Below are 20,348 nucleotides of genomic sequence, written 5' to 3'. Positions count from 1 at the left end.
ATTACCATGAAACCAAAGCTGTTCGATTACATCATTACTTTGCAAATTCAATGTCTATGCTTCTTGAAGTTTCGATGGTTGGCCGACTAGAATTGAGATATTTGATTCAGGATGCCTCCCAATCCTATATGTGTAGGCGTACAGCTACATTACAAACTAGCTTGTGAAGCACTAAACCTATCATAGATATGTATATTTTCCGCGTACAAGTTGTCAGTTCTGTTTACATGTTCTGGTCTTATTTTATCTACTAATTATATGGTACAACTATATGGAAGACTTCCCGTGAAAGGGCATGTAGTCTATTAGTTGTAGTGGCCTGAGTAGCACCCCTGAAATATATTGAACCATTTGTTCATTCCATTTTCTTTTGCTATAATTACAGAATTGGTCAAGAAAATAATTGTAATAAAATGAGAAGCAACATGAGATTCTAGATTATCGCCAGTAAAATCTCACTCTCAAGTTATCCTAAACAGGGTCTTCGTCTCAGCATTTAGCGAGCACGCAATTACTGCAACTTCAACCAGTGCAGATGCACACGCCGTGACTTCTTTTTTTGGCTTGTGCTGATAGAACCAATTTTCTTCCATCTGCTAGGAGGAGCCTATGGGAATTTAACTATTTGCCACTTTTAGGTTAGGCAATTATCCAAATGTCTCTCTTAGATTCGCACTTAATAATTTGCCACTAGAGAGAGATAAATAGTTAAAAAATCACCTCTCTCCAGTGGCAAATTATTAAATGTGAACATAAGAGGGGCATTTAGATATGTGCCAAACCTAAAAGTGGCAAATAGTTAAATTCTCCGAGCCCTTGTGCTGTGTTTGCTCCGTTGTTTAGACTACATAGCAAGAGGCAGCCTTGCAATTAAACCGGGGACGTTCCATTGCAGCATCAGAACATCGAAAATGCTGCTAGCCTGCTAGTCATTTGAATTTGGAAGGTTGAAAAATAAGAGATGCACTTCTCGGCTTCCTAATGCCTCCCAATTCCATGTATTTAGGCTGCAATACACATACACCACTGAAGCACTGGTCCCGTCATGTATGTGTAGATCTCGTGGAGAAGTTCTCGGCTGCCATGTTCTCATCTTTTGTTTCTCTTTCTGCTCTCCTTTTATCTGCAGAGGAAGCAACCCATAAAAATGGTTGTACGAATGTACACACCCTTATAAATTCGTAACTTACATGTCTTTTTAATTTGGGTATGCTGGAACAGTATATAGTTGCAAGTGGTTACAAGAAGAATGCAATGGAAACTAGTTATTATATTTAATATGGGCACTCACAAATCATGTGCCTGCTAGTTGTTGGGAGAAAATGCAGTCGATGCTCTATGTCTAGGCGTCTAGTTAAAGTACAAAGTATGTTTTTAATATATGGTATGGGTTCCTTAATTTGTTTGGTTTGCCCTGCACGATCAATGTTATTTCTTAATCATTGCACGATCAGCGTTGGATTAGCTGAAATGATGTAAGGCCGTCACTACTACAAAATATCAAATAGGTGTCGACGTATCATCACGACCAGTGGCACCACTAAAACCGGCACCTATAAACCTTTTCCCACCTTCACAGGTTGAAATCACAAAAAACCGGAACCTTTAAGTAATTATAGGCGTCGGTTCTAAATAAAAACCAACACCTATTATACTTTTGTGTCAGTTTTTTAAAAAACCGACACTTTTAATATATTATAGGTGCCGGTTAATTAAAAAACTGACACCTATAATATCTTATAAGTGCCTATATAAATCGAGCCGAGCCGGCATCGAAAGAGCCGACCGGTGGGCCCCACCATGACGAGACGCGGCATCGGATAAGGTTCGCTCGTTGTCTCGCTCTCATCGTCTCGCTCCCATCTCGCTCTCTTCTCTGTTTCTCTCCCTTCCTTCTCTCTCGTCTCGCTCTCTTCTCTCTCCCTCCCTCCCTTCTCTCCCACGCGTTGCCGGCGGAGGCGGCAGCAGTGACCGCGCCCTCCCCACTGCTAGATCCGGCGGGAGGGGAGGCGGTGGTGGGGAGCTGAAGTGGAGCCCGCGACTATGCCTGCCCGGTGGCTGGAGGGGAGCCCGCGGCGGCCCGGCGCCCAGAGGGGAGGTGGCCGTGACGCCCTCCCCTCCGCTAGATCTAGCGAGAGGAGAGTCGGCGACAGCCCGACGGCGGCAAGAGTGACGTGGCTCACGGGCGGAGAGAGAGATGAATATTGCCAAATTTCTTTGTGTGATGAATGTTGCCAAAAAAATTCTTGTGGATGCGGGAGGACGAACTGCACGGCTCGATGCGTCGGCTCGATCGAAATGACGCATCGAGGCATCTTTTTTTTATTCATCGAACCTAAAAAGTGCTGGTTCTAACCGGCACTTTTTTTATTTTCAATCAGTGACACATCCCTTGTGTCGGTTAAGAAAACCAGCACCGAAGGGGGTTTTCCAACCAGCACTTAATCCCTTTTCTGTAGTAGTGCGTGTTCATGATGTCTCTCACTGGGCCAAATATTCTGAACAAACTTATAGCTCTAGCATATGGCCGTCTCTAATGGCCGGAGAGGGCATCATCGCCGGCCTCCATCGCCGGATTCTGCCAAAGTCCTCCCTGGCCTGTAAGACTGTAGGGCACCCGCCGCGACGCCGCTGTTTCTCGCCGAGCCGCGCCCAAACCCTCTAGCTGCCGAGCCTTGTCGTGCCAGCCATGGCTCCGCGTCTCTCCCCTGCTCCCCTGTGTGCGTCGCCGTGCGACATGTTCAGCGCCGCACGCCTCGCCGACGACGCCATTTCCGCTCAATCCCTGTTCCGGCCACGCTGAAATGTCCCCACGTCGCCGGCCCCACTCCCTTACCGCCGCACAGTAGACATCCGGCACCCGCCCAACCCAACGTCCGCCGGATCCTAGAGGGGCTTGTGGTGATATGTGACGTAGATGACACACACTTTGCAAGTTCTGGGACCTAAATCTGTATTCTGAGTGATTAGAGACCTATATGACACAACCCTATAGGTTTAAGGACCGTCCATGCCCTTTACTCTTGTAAAAAAATTTATTATAGCGCCGTAACTTTTGACGTGATGTTTAACCTTCGTCTTATTAAAAAATATAAATATTATTTATTTTGCTGTGACTTGTTTTATCTCTACTATTATAAAAATTTAAAGTGTTTTTGCCAGTACTTCGGTACGTCATAGTTTTTAAGATCGTTCGCTTTTGGAAACATATACGTATTTGAGTCGGACTTTAAATTCGTTCGTTTTTGGAAATACAGAATAAGCTGTATAAGAAATATCTTTAACAAACCTTGTATGCTAACTTGAGATGATCGGACTCCTAATTGCAACTCATGATTTTATGAAAAAAAATATATCCAATCGAATTCCCACAGTGAATTCCACATTAATTAAACCGTATAATAATAATAAGATTGAAATAACCTTCACCTGTTGCAACGCATGGCCATTTTTTCTAGTTATAAAAAAGTATAATCTTAAGTTATACTTTTACATATTTGTACTAAAATTTTAAAATAAGGTTAATAGTCAAACGTTATATGAAAAATCAATAAGTTATACGTTAAAATACTGGAGGGATTAGTATTATGTCTAGCAAAAAAGAACTGAAATTGGCGTCCATGCATGGTAAGCATTATGTCATAGAATGGCCTTGAAAAGACGCTTGTTACAGTGTTGAAGAACAATTCAATCCTACGGTTTTCGAAGTCTTGATGTGGTGCTCACACAACATCGGCATTCTTCCCTTCATCAACATGCAGTCGCGGCAGCATCTATTTCCAGTACTGTTTTAGTGTCATATATTATCACTCCGACAATAATTCATTTTGCCTTCCGATATATCCGAGAGACAGGCCGGCTAGCCCTGATGTCCTTCCACTGGTTCCTATAGCCCTCCAATTGCCTCCAACGCTTGCATTGTTCAAAACATATAGGATGAGGTGGTTGTGTGTTACAGTGAATCCAGATAGGTTTTTATCGCATTGGTATATATAAAAACCTGGATGTTGATTGTAGATACATAACCAATCAGGAATCATAGATAGTTGGCGACATTGGCGTATCCACCGTTGGGGCTTTTTGGGGCTCGAGCCCCAGCTCCACGGTTGTGCATTTCACAGTCAGGTTCAGGAATAAAAACGTTGCTGTCTACTGCCTCATTATATCTTTATTGTCAGGGCCTCTACGACATATTCTAGCTAGCTGGACTGGACATTAATCCATCTGTTGTACTAGTATGTAAACGTGAGACTCTTTATTGGTAATTTAGGTTTGGAAATCTTTCAGTGTATGGGCGCATCATTCCTATCAAATTAATTTTGTTTGCCAGAATTTAGTGGATATAACTGCACATTAAAGTGGAGAAGCAAGGTTAACAAGTACTTTTCCAAATAATAAACGACGAGCTAGAGTTATTTTATTTTATATGATGCCACCCTCTTTCTATTTATTTATTAATTTTACGATTTGATTAGCAAAATACGTCATGGATGTATATTTAGCTGTCTTAATTAATTTTATCTAAGTTTTATACATAGCACCCCTCTATTTTTATTCTAGATTCGCCACTGGTCGGCGAAATGACAGAGTTCACCTTCCGATCACGATGACTCCCATTCCGATGTGTGGTGTATATATATGTAGCTATATATGCTACGTGCCTTATAAGTCTTTCATTGGTATATATGCATCTCACAGATAAGTTATCGGTTGCCGTAATCTGAACTCTTCTCATTGATCCCGTTTTATCTACTGAGGAACTAGTAGCACATATAATAAAAAAATATATGTAATTATAAGTTCATGAATAAGAGGCTATCTAGTCTGAGCATGTGGAATTGAATGTATACTAGTTGCAGAAAAATGATACAGCTGAACTAAACGAGCCATTCCTTATTCAATTTTCTTTCATTATATATATATATGACAAAAGTTTGAACCAATATATGGTGCCCAACAAATTATATTTATCTGGACAAACTGGTTTCTAGTAAAAGTTTAGGCTTCAAATTAATACCGCTTTCTCTAGAAAAACTAGTTTCCAGTGAAAAATTAATAAAGTTTTACGTTTGAATGGTTAGCCTTTTGGCCTTTTATCACCGGCCTTTTGGAATTCTGGTCTCAATTCATATGCCCATAACAACAACTAGGTTATAGGAAAAGTGATTGCTCATGTTGGAAATTTTTTTTAGGAAACAAATATCCCTAATGCTGGTTTTTTTAAAATTATTACATGGAAAAAAAACATGTACAGGTATCACTGCAAGGTACACATGCACACAATGCATCATGCCTTGCCTAAGTTCGGATGAATTAACCATTTAGTTTATCCGTGGAATAACTATTTCACATCGAAGTGCATCTGACGGCTAAAGCATGTGCTTCGTAGCACAATTAGGGAAGGAGAATTGGAAACACCACCACCTATTTGATTACTCTAACACCAATAACATAGGTGTAGCATATGCACTCACAGATCATTTAAGGTAATAGGCACATAACTCCCACCATCACTCATTGACAAACTAGCAATATCCATTCAAAAATAAACCAAACATGACAAAGTTTACCTGATAAATTGGAACTTCTAGTTTGGACAATATTGTGCTAAAGCGAATACCACTGTTACATCCAAGAGCTAGCATCCTATTGCTGCCTGCATATGAAAACCTGCTTGCCAGATTGGAGATAATAAACACTGCATTTCACAGAAGGATAGGCCTCTAAAATGCCACTGAGTTCCCTGCATCGACAATCACTCGGTGTAACCTTCCTGGAAAATCTGACGGTCACTCTTTCGAGCACGGTTGCGCATCTCAGGAGCACCTTCAACAAATCAACTTCATGGTTTTGTCCTCTGAAGCCTCTGATTTCTACTTCTTTAAGATCAGTCAAGGAGATACTTTGATTTCTCCAGTTATTGGGCTGGTCGCAACGGCAACTTACAAAGCATGAGTCCTGCGACTAAAAGAAAATTGAAATACAGTGGCCAGTCAGTGATGCTTCCTACTGAATCAACCTAGTATTTTGACATAGAAATTTGAGATCTACTAGACAATAATACAATATTTAACAGAAGAAATAATTACCAGAAATTCATCTAGCAACACCCTAAGCCTTTGTGTAGAGGTACAAATGCCAAGTAGGTGCAGGACGATTGCCCCATAGACATGCCCTTGTGCCTTCAGATCCAGCTCCAAAACAGAAAAGTTGTCCGTAACTTGAAACCGGAATATCTCTTGCTCAAAGCTCCTGGTTGAATCACCTGTCATGACCTACACAACAGATTGAGCACGATTTGAAAATCAATATGACAATACGAGTTCAAGATGTTGAGGAGTACTACACGAGAGGAGACATAGTACATTGGTCTCTAAGTTCAGAGACAGGACGCCACCACGAGGGCGTCGCTGCGACGACGACGACAATGACAGCGAATGCGCGGTTTCGGCTTCGCCGTTGTTGTCCATCTGCTGCATCTGCATAATCCCATGGGGGTCAAGACATGATGAGCTAAAGCTCAAGCTCCACATGCGCCATCTCACACCAAAACTATCGCTCACGGCCTGGCACTCGCAGTTCCATGTCAGATCCTCCACCGATGGCGCCGAGAGCGTAAATCCGCCGGCATCCGTGTTGATCCCGCGACGTGCATCCAGATACAGCCTCTTCAGCGCGGGCGCGACGATGTCGATGGTGATCTTGAAATTGGCATACACCTCCATCTCCTCGAGCGACGGCGAGCGGACGGTGACCGCGGTGGCGTTCCAGAACGGGATGGAGAGCTTGCGGAGGCGCGGGCAGCGCGGGATCATGTCGCCGAGGTCGACGAAGCAGTTCTCGAGGTGGAGGGTTTCGAGCGCCGGGAAGACTCCGGCGGGCGGCAGCGTGAAGCCGGCGAAGTGGACGTCGATCTTGATCGAGGCGGTGCGGTCGAAGCATGGCAGCTCGGTGCTTCGCGCGGACCAGCTGGCGTTCACGACGAGCTCTCCCGGCGCCACCGCCGCGGCGGCCGCGAGCAGCGAGGCCGGGTCGAGGTCGTGGTGGCTGAAGAGGTCGATGTCGAGGAGCGCGGGGGCGGCGCCGCCGGCGGCGGCGACCGTGGCGAGCGCGGCGTGGAGCGGGGCGGGGGCGACGCGGTGGAACGTGAGGACGGGGAGGCGGGCCCAGAGGCCGCGCCACCGGCGCGCGAGGACGGAGGTGTGCGCGGCGGCGCGGGCGCAGCGGAGGGCCGCGAGGATCGGGAGGAGGATGTCGTCGGGGAGGGCGCTGAGGCGGTCTTCCTCCTCCTCCTCCGCCTCACCGCCGGCGGCGTCGGGGAGCGCGGTGGTGGAGCCGCGCGGCAGCAGGCCCCCGCGGCAGCATTCCATCTCCATCTGGTGTTCGCGGCAGAGGTGGCACGTGACCCCAGCCGCCGCCGCCGCCATCTCTCGTGACGTCGACCTCGACCGCCGCGCCGCCGCCGACGATGGAGATTTGCGAGAGAAATGAGGATGGATTAGTAACGGCATCCAAGGAAGAAGTTTAAGGGGCGAGTGATTTTTTCGTGGCTGACGTGGAAATCCAACATTTTTATTATTTTTTTTATTTATTTTCTAGCAAAATGCATATAGGCCTTGTTTAGTTCTCACGTAAAAACTTTTCACACTATCACATCGAATGTTTGGACACATGCATGGAAGTATTAAATATAGAAAAAAACTAATTATACAGATTGCGTGTAAAATGTGAGATAAATCTTTTAAGCCTAATTGTTCCATGAGCTGACATTATGGTTCTACAGTAACTAATTGCTTATGATGAATTAATTAAGCTTAATAAATTCGTCTTGTAGTTTATAGGCGTAATCTGTAATTTGTTTTGTTATTAGTCTATGTTTAATACTTCAAATGTGTGTCCGTATATCCAATGTAACACGTCAAAACGTTTCACCCATGTAACTAAACAGGGCCTTATTTTGTTACGGAATTAAACAAATTCTCATCAGCAAATTATAAAGATATAACCTATTATGAATTTGAGAGCTTCATTCTAAATTCTATAGAGGTTTTTGGTTGTCAAGTTTTCACTCTTATAAAGAGGTTCTAGTTATTATTAGGTGCAAGGATGATATAATTGATAGGTATGAGAGGTGATCTATATTTCTACTATACTCTTTACCACGAGAGAGATAAATCAAGCAATTGCTGATTCGTTGATAGCAGTGCCGGTTCGGTTGCCGGGCATGCCGCACACATGACCAATAAAAAGTGTGAGGGGATTTATAACTCTTCTTGTGCTAATTAGTCATGGCATTGAATCCAAATGATTTAACTAATCTCCAGAAACACGCGCGCATGCATGCGGTAAAAAAGGACCAAGTGATTTAACTAATCTCCAGAAAATCTCTCACACTTAGGGTCTGTTTGGCACAGCTCCTGTCACACCCCAATCCGGTACCGCCGTACAACGGCAGCTGACAGGAGCGTGTCGTAGGAAGCGGTCCACACGGCGCGGACCGCTTCCTACGAAACCGTGATCTCAGTACCAGTCCTAAGACATAGCGCTGGTACCCACGGTGACAAATATGAATCATTGCAATCCTTAAAATAAATAGATGACTTATTTATCTTAACTTAGGTTGCAGCTCAGAACAGCCCAAGAATGCAACCGATGACACGGACGAGGAAACACCAACAACAGCAGCAGCAGCGGAACCAACAAACTAACACCTAACACCACAGGCGACGGCTGAGAATCAGGACGAAACCCTAATCTTCACTTCATCTTCACTTCCAGGCACAGGAATTATATATATTTATATAGAGCAAGGATGAGTACTTTCGTACTCAGCAAGTCAAGAGAACTTAGTTGTTTAATGCAAGCTTGGAAGAGAGGCAAGATTGTGTTGCAAATCTTTTGTTTGAAAGCATTTTGGAATCACTAAGTGATTTATTTCTTTTTAACTTTGGGTCGAAAAGAGACTTGCGTCTCGATTCAACTTTAAGAGATGCTTTTCAACAACTCAAATGGTAATGTACCGACCTCCTGGGGTCAGATCATTACTTCTCGGCTCCCAGAGCCACTTCACTTGATTAACCGGCTCTCAGAGCCTTTTTCATTTTCTCGGACTCCCAGAGTCCAGCTGCCCACCAGCACAACAATCCGCTTCCACTCGGGAAGTCTAGTCTATGATGCCCGCAGACATCCCGAATCACACAGATTCGTTTCTGACCACTCAGGTCCTCCATCTGCCACATAGGCTGATTCTGGTTACGATTCCCACACCACAACAAATTTTCACAAAGCACAGGCCAACAAATCTACACAACGGGAACCACCTCACATCCGCCCATAACCGTGGACACGGCTGTTCGAATAGTTAGTTAACCTCTGCAAAGGGGTACACTTCACCCACAAGACACGAACTTACTCCAGACACTGGCCAGTGTCAGAGATTCGCGACAAAGCCTTTCCCAAGCCGACCCAGGGTTACCTCATGCCACATAGAAGGATCAAATCCTCACATAAATATAGGCCATTTTAGTTTTCACAAATCAAACTCCAACCACTCGATCGATAATTCAGCAAGCTACTCTTCCTTCTTACCAGGAACCCGGTTTGGCTCCAACCGACCCCGCCCCGGCGTTCCCAACTATTGGCATGCGAGGTTTCCCTGAACCGACTACTTACTTAGCCAGTGTGTCCCATTCCACCTTGTGGTTGCACTTTGATTATGCTCGATGAGTTTCCCACAGGAATCGGTCCTTATATGCGAATACGGGACAGTGCCACACAGGCACAACCGCCGCATCGCGAGTTTTCACAATTCATTTTATTTTTAAACACACCGACACCTCAGGTCGGGTTTTCAAGTCTTCTCAAACCCATTTCTCAATTTTTCGACAATCAACGGTGTATGTGGGATATTTGGTATACGCGCTTAGAGAGCACGGATACCGAAGTACCACAAAGGTGGAGCGACAAGGAGTCAGGGTAGTACAGCCTACAGGAATTAGTTCGACTACTGGGTAGGTCCGTCGGTTTGGCACGCAAACCGAGGCCAAGCAAATTAAGTGTGTGATTCTAATAATGCAAGTTACAAACAAAATAATAATGATTTTCCAATTATAGGAGCAATTGATCAAAGGGTGACTTGCCTTGCTCAAGGTCTTCAGGGAGCTTCACGAATCTTCGAGAAAACCACGATCGACGAAAAATCCGGTAACCGCAACTATACGCAAACAATCAAAAACCTAAACAAAAGACTAAAAGAAAGATCCTAATTAGACTAATTAATAGTGCCATTAGATAGATCTCAATTTTACGAAATCACTGGAGGTTGAACGGGGGCGATCGGACGAACGGTTGAGAAGATATGAATTTCGGAAGCTTAAATGGAATTTCTGGAATAGGAGAAATGGTTTATGGAATTTATAGAAATAATATTCTCCAGAATATTATTGACAGTCACTTACGTGCGGGACCAAAGGAATTGATTTATGCAATTTTGGAATAATAAGGAATTGATTTATGGAAAAGGAAATGGACGAGGGATGTATATTAGACTTTCTCGGGCGGCAAGGGCGTGGCCCGAGGTTTGAAGGAGGCTCGACCGAGCCATTTGGGCCGGCGCGGGCGCGGGGAAGGCGGCCCATTACGGTGCGCGGAAGAGAGAGGGAGCGGTCCGGTGGACCGGGAGCACCTCACGGGTCCCGGGTGGGGCCCGCTTGTCGGTGACACGGCCCACGGTGGGATGGGCGCACGCGAGGGCGGCGCTAGGGTTCGGTGGGGATGGTGCACGAGCGGTGCGCCGGATGGACCGAGACGCGTCGGGCCCACGCGCAGCCTCACGGCTCGCGGTGGACCACGCGCGCGAGCGGGAGACGGAGGGAGCGGCTGACCGGGGTCAGCTTGACCCGGTCCGGCCGAGCTGGCGCCGACGTGGCGCCTTCCTGGCAGCCACGCGGGCCGGCGGGAGGAGGAAGAAGAGGGGATGCCGAGATGGACAGCGGACGGCGACGCGCATCGGCAGAACGGCGGCGAGGCGCGGCGAAAGGAAGGGGGACCACCGGAGCGACGAGCGGAGCGAGGAGGAGCGAGCCAACGGGACAGATTAGAAGAGGAAGGGCCGACGACGATGAATCGCGGCGGAGGTCACCGCCGGTGAGAGGAAGAGGGAAACTCGCCGGGAGGGGAGAGGGATCGATTCTCGGCGGGGGGAGCACCTCCAGCGTTCAAGGAATGCGTTTCCGGCGCCGGATGGGACGGAGGAGCACCGAGGAGGGCCGGCGACGAGCGGCGGCCTCCGGGAGCGGACGGCAATGGCAGCGAGGCCATGCGGGGCGGCAGTGGGGCTCGGGGCGGTGTCCACGCGCGTTCGGTAGTGCTACGGGTGCTAGCTCAAAAGCTAAGGGCACGAGAGAGAGCGGGGAGGGAGAACGGAGGAGGCACTACCGAGCCGGGCGCAGTGATGGGCGGCCGACGGCGCGGGGTGAGCTCTCCGGCCTCGGGCCGGGGAAGGGGAAGGAGAAGGGTGCCCGGAGTCCCCTTCTCGTGTCCTTCGCACGCACCGGTCTCCCTGGTGCTTCGGCGATGGACGGAGAGGGCGACTGCAGGGCAGGGGCGATAGTGGCGCGGCAATGTGGAGAGTGAAGTGGGTAGGGTTGAGAGGAGGGGCTCGGCTGCAGTTTTATAGGCACGTGAAGTCGGTTTGGGAGAGGGAACCGACATTGGCGGTCAAGGGAGCTCGGCTGGTGGTCACAGGCGACCGAAGAGCGGCGGACGGCGAGGATGCAAGGGGCGACGAAGGCGGTGGATCGAGCGGTGGAAATCGAACCACGAGCGCGGGCTGGCAGCGTGGAGCGGTCAAGGTGGGGGCGGCGAGCTGCTGCAACGGCGGTGGAGGTGACAATGGCGCCGGTCATGGAAAAAGAAGAAATGGGGAGAGAAAGGGAGCTCTGCCCATGCCATTTTGGGAGAAAGGAGGAGGGAGAGAGCGCGAGCTCTAGCTCTGTGTTTTGGAAGCATGCAGCATGGGGGCATCGGGACCGGGCGATGACAGCGGCGACGACTGCAAAAAGGCGAGCGGGGTCGGGCGGCTGCGCGGCGCAGGCGCGGCAGGGCTGACGCGGCGGCAACCGGGCGGCATGGCGCGCGCGCGCGAGCGCGCGGGAAGGGCGAAGGCGGCGCGATTTCAAAGGCAGAGGCGGGAATCGGCGCTGGGAGGGAGTGAAACGGGGAGAGAGATCGAGAGAACGAGAGAGAGAGAGAGAGAACTCGGCTCGGCGTCAGCTCAGCACACGCGTGTGCGGCGCACGTGCGGAGAAGGGAGGGGATGGCTGAGAGAGAGAGATGGGCCGAGGGGGACAAAATCGGCCCACAAAACTTGAGGAAGGCGATTTAGACTTTCACAGAGAAGGCTGGTTTGTTGAGAATTGAAGTTTGGATTTGGATTCAAATTCGATATTCGAACTCGAGGGTTCAGGGTGGAATCAAGGAAGACTCAAGGAGAAATCAAGGAAGAGATTCAAAACGGAAACTTGGATATTTGTTCTCGGGAGTATTGGGTGGAGTCAAGGAAAAGATTTGAGGGGAGTTGATACTTTCGGGAGTGGGAACAATTATTTGGAGAGGATTCAAAGGAAGGGATTGACTTTCGGAATTTGATTTCGGAGACTTGAATTGGAAGAGGAAAGTTGAGGTGGAGGATTTTTGATGACGACGAGAGGGAACAACAGGATTTGAATTGAGATTCCGCGGCACGACTTAGACTCGCACACAAAGAACGAAATTTTCGCATATAGGATTTTTGCCGAATTAGTTTTTAACGTCTCACGACAAGCGGAGCGTTACAGGTCCAACTCCAGCTCCACCCCTCCTGGAGCTAGAGCTCAGCCAAACAGTTTCAGCTCCACCAAAACTGGGAGTGGAGTTGGGTGGAGCTCTCTCACAAAATATACTAGAGTTGTGGAGCTGGGTTTAGGCAGCTCCAAAACTCCACTCTAGACTTAACTCCTGGAGCTAAATTTAGGGATTGGAGCTGTACCAAACAGGCCCTTAAATCCATGGCTCTATGCATGCATGTAGAAATATTTAATTTTTAAGGGCAATTATTAGTGTGAGAAGAAAAGTGTCAGAAGAGGAGAGAGAGGAGTAGCCACCCCTCATGGTAACCTCTACACAAACTTCACGTGATAATAGAAAATGAGAGGGTTGATTGGTGGCAAATGTATTAGGATTTAGGACTAGTATATTAAATGCAATATATTTATATAAGTTACTTTTAATTTTTTTGGATAGATGATATGGATAAAAATGGAGGTGACTATCACCTCCATTATAAATCTTACCCTTAACTCGATTCGTCTCATTTTAAATACAGTTGTGAGTTTTCATATTCAACTTAACTATTTGTTTTATTTTAAATTTTTTATGATTAGTATTTTTATTTATATTACATGATAGAACATAAATACTACACTTTATACATGACTTATATTTAAAATTTTTCCATAATTTTTTCAAATATGGGATGGCAGAGTACACAATTAACTATTTTCTACCAAACTCACGTGTCCTAGATAAATAAGGATCCACATATAATCAATATATGGGTGGCAAATAATTAAGTGCTAAATGTAATAGTGACAAAAAAATTTAAAATGCCTCCCATTAAACATGAATTTGTTTTGGTAGTGTGAAGATCAATTGTAAGTGAAGTCAGTATAAAACTTTTTTTTTTGTTATGGCTTCGAAGCAGTACAAGTCAGCATCAGCATGGATCAGCAGTGACGACAAGCAACTTGCTAAATGAGGTAGGAGTTCTCCTTAATTAACTCTCTCTGCAGGTCAGCGTTTACCTGCAGGACGGGAGCATCAGCAGCCGAGCCACTCGGATAACCCATGAGCAAATGAAAACCATGAGGGACCATATATATATTTCTGCTCCCTCTGATTCCCAATTGATCATCATGTAATTTTCTATGGTATTTTTAAATAATCATCATATTAGTATTCATGCCTTAAATTTAAGTTTGTTTTATCACCTGTGTATGGGAGTAAATGAACATTAAGAGAGTGTTCGGAGAAAATGAGCAAGTGAGCCTCTTATGAAGAGGGATAGAAACCCTAGGGGGCAAAACCCTAGCCGCCGCCGCCGCCCCTCCTCCTCCCTCCTCCGTGCTTCGCCGCCGCCGGAGCTCGTCGCCGGCAAAGCCGGGCGACGCGTTGGGATGGCGGCGGCGGGGCCATCCTCCTCGGCTCCACCTCGCCCCGGCGTGGGCGTGGCGACGATGGTGGCGGGACGGCGAGGTCGTGGCGACAGGGACGGCGCGGCGACGGCGCGGAGTTGGGCGCGGCGGTGGGGCGCTCCACGGTGTCGGCTCTCCACGGCTCCAGCGACGGGCGACGGCGTCGCCAGATCTGGTCTCCCCGCTTGGCCGGGGTGACCGGTGACGCGCTCGGTCGTCGCCGGCGCCGCTCCGCGGACCTGGTAGGGGGGTGGCTAGCGGCGGCGATGGTGGCGAATGTGGTGGCGACGAAGTTGGCGACAATGGCGGCGGACTGCGGTGCGTGCCGCGACGCCGGCCCTTGTCAAGAACCTCGCCGCCACGAGGGAGGCGCGGCGCCCTCGTCAATGCTCCGGCTGTGAATGCCGTGCCCGTGACGCCTTCCTCCATGATGCCGGCGACCCGCGCTTCGCGCTGCACCTCCGATCCGTGCCACCCCGGCCGGATCTGGATGGCTGGCGTCTGGCGGCACTGGATAGCGACGGTGGCGGCTGGACGGTGGTGGCTGGACAGGGGTGTTCGTGGCGGTGGCGGTGGCGGTGGCGATGGTGGCTGACGGTGGCAGCTGTCAATGCTCCGGCTGTGAACGCCGTGCCCGTGACGCCTTCCTCCATGATGCTGGCGACCTGCGTTTCGCGCTGCACCTCCGATCCGCGCTACCCCGGCCGGATCTGGACGGCTGGCGTCTGGCGGCGCTGGCTAGCGACGGTGGTGGCTGACGGTGGTGGCTGGACGGGGGTGTCCGTGGCGGTGGCGGTGGTGGTGGCGATGGTGGCTGACGGTGGCGGCTGGCGACGGTGGTGGCTGTGGTAGTGGCGGTGGCGGCTGTCGACGATGGTACCTATGGCGGCGATGGTTGAAGGCCATCATCCGGCTGATGGTGCGTCGTCGTCGGCATCGGTATGTGGAGGCGGGGAAGGGGTCTGGCGGCGGGGAAGGAGGAGTCCGGGTGCGGGCGCGCCGTCGACGGCGGCAACAACTGTGGGTGGTGGCTTTGGCCGAATCGCTGAAGGGACAATGTTGTTGACCGACGACGATCCTTCTTGTGCGGATTGGTGGTGTGGGTTTGGACAGGGAATCGCGGGCGAAAGCCTTGTCGAGCCATTTGGCTAGCTGACAACGGCGACGCCGTGTGGCGTCGTTCCCCTCCTTGGAGGCGTTGTTTTAGCATACCCCTTTCCTTTCCCTACCATATTCTCTGGGTAAAAACCTTGCTTCGGTTCCGAACGAGCGGTGGCGGCGATCCACGTCGCATCCTCCTTGGGGGCACCACTTTGGAGAAACCTCTTCGTGCAAGGATATTGTCATTGGTCTATGCATTGGCTTCGAACTTCAGTCCTAGGCCTTGACGAGGCCTTCTAGCTCCACATTTTGTTTTGTTTTTCTCAGTTTGGGTCCTCTCTTCTCTTGTTTGGTGTGTTCAACTTGTCTTAAACTACACTCTCTTCTGGAGTGGATCTTTGTAATAATTGGCTGTAGTTCTTTTTGAGGAAAGGCCGGGATATTATATTCCATTATCTAAAAAAAAAAGAGAGTGTTCGGATGCCCCTTTTCCCAACCTCTCTCCCTCGTTTCCACGTGCATGCTTTTCGAACTACTAAATGGTGCGTTTTTTTAAAAAAGTTTTATATGAAGGTTGCTTAAAAAAAATCAAATTAATCTATTTTTAAAAAAAATAGCTAATAGATCACTCCGTTTTCCGTGCTCACTGTGCTGGATGGGAACCAGAACCAGCGAACACACCCTAATGCATGTATTCATTTACACAACACTTTACAACTAACAGGTAATATCTTGGTTGTTAGTGACTCGGAAGTAGTGGGATGATACATGCTTCGAGTTTGTTACCGAGGTAAATATGGTATGGGAGAGTTATTAATATTTTCTTTGTCTTAGTGCACTCCTGTATGGCTATTCCGAGTGGAAGTTTCATAAGAGTTTCAACCTTATTAAATGAGATGCCACATAGGCTAAACTGATGACATCTCATGATGATAATTATTAAGACAGAAAATAAATGTGTTTCATCTATATGAAACTTGATTTACACACCTACCAGTGCTCTGGAAACAGAACAAAACCCCATCTGTGGATCAAATATAGATAAACAGATGGCTTGTACCAACTGGAATATACAGTCTACATGAAAGATCACCATCATACATGCACACTAAACACATTATTATTATTACCCTTTGTTAAATTAATCCCATCATTCATTAGGAAGAGGTAAGGTAGCACAACACAGCCACATCCAAAAGTCACTGACCAGTACATAGAAAAACAAGATGGATGATTAGCTGAAAAATACATGGTAAGAACTATGAGAAATTGAAGAAACTAGAGAAAAACAATTTGGTAGGATCTTTGCCAGAATCCACCTCTAGCTATGGCTGGAGGATCGAAGCTGAGCTCAAGTACAGCCCACCTTTGATCGAGCCAAGCTCGATCGAGCCTAGCTATAAACTTGTCGGCCATGCTCATAACTTGAATATGTCGAGCTCATATTAGGGCCCATAGCATGAAGGAATGCCTTAACTCTTTATCGATTCTATTAGATTGTAGTGGTTGTCCCAATACCTTCCATTTCTACTGTATGTCTATGTCCAGAAAATTAAGCAACCATTTTTTTTACTGGTGCCAACACTAGCAGTGTCATTCTCTTCAAGGTATCACCTCACGTATGCCAATCTTATATATCACTACTGGAGAACCCCACATCTCTCCCGGTTCACAACTACCTTTACTCCCAGGTAGCGAACCGGGAGAAGGAATCCGGGACTAAAGACCGGTTCAGATTCCCGGGAGTAAAGATTCATGTTACCAACCGGGACTAAAGATGATAGAGCCACGTCCCGGTTGATCCGCTTTTGTTTTTTTTTTCATTGTTAATTTACTATTAATCTCTTTATTTTCTCCCAAATCAGGTGAGATTCATATCCCCAAATCAAGTAACATCCTAAATCATTCACCTCACAAATCCTAAGTTACTTATACACACAAATCAAATACATCACAAATCCTTAAATAAATTACACACAAAATAAAACACATAACAAATCTATGCAATGAATCACAAATTCTAGAAATTATACATCCAGTGAATCACAAATCACAAAAAAAAAAGAAAAAAGAAAACGGGAGGACTCCAGCTGCAGGCAAGAAAACGGGAGGACTCCGGCTACCGCCTGCGTTGATGGCCCCGCCGGGCGCCCGCTGCCGCCGGCCGCAGGCCGCCTACCCGCGCCGGCCGCCGCCGGCCGCCGCCTGGCCCGCCGCGTGCCCCCCGCCGCCGCAGGCTGCCTGCCCGCTGTTGACGAAAAAATCGAACACACCGGCCTGGGAGATCTGCTTAGCTCCAGTGCAGGTCCAAATATGATGAGATGCGGGCGTGCCAGTCAGTTTGATCCTGCAACTGACAAGATATGCAAGTAGTAGATCAAAACAGCCAATCGGCTAGACAGCCGATGGAGTAGTTCCAGCCTGGTAGCCAATAATAGCCGATGCCGATACCAGCCGATAGCGATAGGGTCTATGCAATCGGCTATATGTCCAATGTAGATAATGATATAAAGGCAATCGGCTGATGATGATGCAATAAAATAACAATATAATCCAGTATAAACCAATCGGCTAGCAATGATATGATAAATAAGCATCGATCCGAAGGTTAAAGCACACATCGGCTGGAGGTCCGATGTCATGAAATCCACAAGATTAGATTAAACAGTGAAACCTTTGTTGTCATCGGCTAAATCCAACTTACATGTATGTGCAATCCTTATGAGCCAATGCAACGTTCAGATAACTCACCGGCTGAAACCGCGATGAAACCCTTGTTGGCAATCAATAAGCAGGATAGAGATTATGGTTTTAAGCACGACTTAGTAGATCAAACTTAAGTGATGCAGCACTAAGTATGAAAAGAAACATAATATCTAGACAATCAAGCCGTTGACTGATTTTTAAGGTGGTAGATGTCTAAGCTAATCTAATCTAGCAACACGATTTAGCCGATACCGGCAGAAACCCTAAAACCAGAAGCAGCCGATAGAGCTAAATTGATATGCTAAGTCTAGATTAACAGAGACATATGATAAATAGGTAGGCAAATATATCATCCAAACCAGAGCAATCCAAGAGGTCGAATATACTGATGCAGCCTTGAACGACGCCGACGTAGACGATACAACTGCCTAGACCGACGGAACATTGGACTTACCCCTTCGCCGGAGATCGAACACCGATGCAGCCCTCCGTCGGGTGCCAAGTTACGCCGGACGATAAAATAAAGTAGAAAAGGTAAAAAGGGTGGCGATGCGCTGAATTGTATTGATCGTGAAGATTGATAGATTACAATGACCCCGGGTGTACATATTTATACCCATAAGGAGATACTAGTCCTTGTCGGACAAGAAAGAAACTAAAAAGGAAAAGATAAAGTTCTTATCGGACACTAAACACACTTTCCTAAAGATAAAAGGAAACTAACAAACTATGCCTAATTAACAGATAACTGTCATATCGCATCCTTCTTGAACTCGAACTCTTCTAGATAAGCTTCCTTTGATTGATTCGACTCCACCAAGAACATGACATCGTGGCGACTTGACTCCCTTCGGCTGATTCTAGAACTTTGAAGCCGATACTGACTCCAAACCGATGGTAACTTTGGGCTTACCAAATTTCACTGTTATCACCCGCGCCGGCCGCCGCCGCTGCCGCCTGCCCGCGCCCGCCGCCGCCTGGCCCGCCGCGCGCCTGCCGCCGCCTGGCCCGCCGCGCGCCTGCCACCGCCGGCCCCCGCCGACGCTCGCCGCTCGCTCGCGCATGGCCCGACGCTCGCCCGCGCAGAGGGAGGAGGGGAGTGGAGGGGAGGAGGAGGAAGGGGAGAAGGGGAGGACGAGAGGGGAGGGGAAGAGGATGAGATCGGATCTGAGGGGAGGAGAGATCGAGGGGACTTATCTGATCTTATCTAGTACTTAACCGATCACAGATGGGAGATAAATCTTTACTCTCGATTGGTAACTCCAACCGGGACTAAAGATAGATCTTTACTCCCGGTTGGTAGTACAAACCAGGAATAAAGATCTAAATGATCTTTACTCCCGGTTGATAGTACCATCCGGGACTAAAGTGGTAATCTTTAGTCCCGGTTGGTAGTGTCAACCGGGACTAAAGATCCTCGGCCCTCTCACAAGCTTCTGACAGGGGATGAACCAGGAATAAAAATCATCTTTAGTTCCGGTTGGTCAAGATCAATTTTTTTTAACAGGGACTAAAAACAATCTTTAGTCCCGGTTCTTATTAGAACTGAGACTATTGTAGAAATCGCTCGACCCTCCAAAGATCGTTTCTCCAGTAGTGTATCATCCAGTTTATTAACTGCGTGTTCAGTGTACATTGAAAAAAAAACATAGTATCAAATGGGCATAGTATGTATGCAGGAAGATAAATTAAGAGAAGATGCGAAAAAGGATAGCCAGCCCGCTGATCACTCTTAACTGCAAGGTACAAATCTCTTCAACTATTGAAATTGGATTTCCGTGTTTACATATATGAATGGGCAGAGTAATGATATGAATGGTGATATGGCCCCCGATTGGTAGTTCATATTAGGTCTGTTTAATATGGTTCTAACTCTTAAATTCTTCTAGAAAATAGAGTTTATACATTAAATTAATGTGGCTTAATCATTTTTACTTTGGTGTAAAATATCACCCTGATAACTGTTATATATATATATATATGCAGCAGCAACTCTATCTGCAAAAGAAAAATTGAAGCTAGGTAGTTCAGGAAAAAAAAACAGAGTTGGAGCTATGCCGAACAAGTCATAAGTATACTTGGTGACGGTGCTGTGTTCAATACTTGGAAAATAAAAAATTAACACCGACAAGTGAACTCACGGTAGACCAATATGCAGCATTGTGTTCATTGGCAGACTGAAATATTACTATGTAGGGAGTGACATGAACCAGATCTAACTAAAGTTCATTCTTAATTAGCAAACAACCTATATATACAATCCTCACTAAGTGTAGAAAATATTATTTCTCGATCTTTTCTCATGAAGTC

General features: G+C 47.3%; 1 protein-coding gene across 1 annotated transcript; it reads right to left on the bottom strand.

The window, feature by feature from the left end:
* Positions 1-5,480: 5,480 nt before the first annotated feature.
* LOC107277834 (uncharacterized) lies at positions 5,481-7,494 on the bottom strand. Its single transcript, XM_015763798.3, has 3 exons — positions 6,366-7,494; positions 6,090-6,275; positions 5,481-5,964 (listed from the first exon to the last, which is right to left on the bottom strand). The coding sequence occupies exons 1-3, from the start codon at positions 7,425-7,427 to the stop codon at positions 5,647-5,649; spliced, it is 1,566 nt and encodes a 521-aa protein (XP_015619284.3). The 5' UTR covers positions 7,428-7,494; the 3' UTR covers positions 5,481-5,646.
* Between the last annotated feature and the right edge of the window lie 12,854 nt (positions 7,495-20,348).

This window comes from Oryza sativa, chromosome 12 (genome assembly GCF_034140825.1).
Source record: "Oryza sativa Japonica Group chromosome 12, ASM3414082v1".
Taxonomy (NCBI): Eukaryota; Viridiplantae; Streptophyta; class Magnoliopsida; order Poales; family Poaceae; genus Oryza; species Oryza sativa.
Note: the sequence above shows the minus strand (reverse complement) of the source record. Positions and strands in the feature narration are given on the sequence as shown.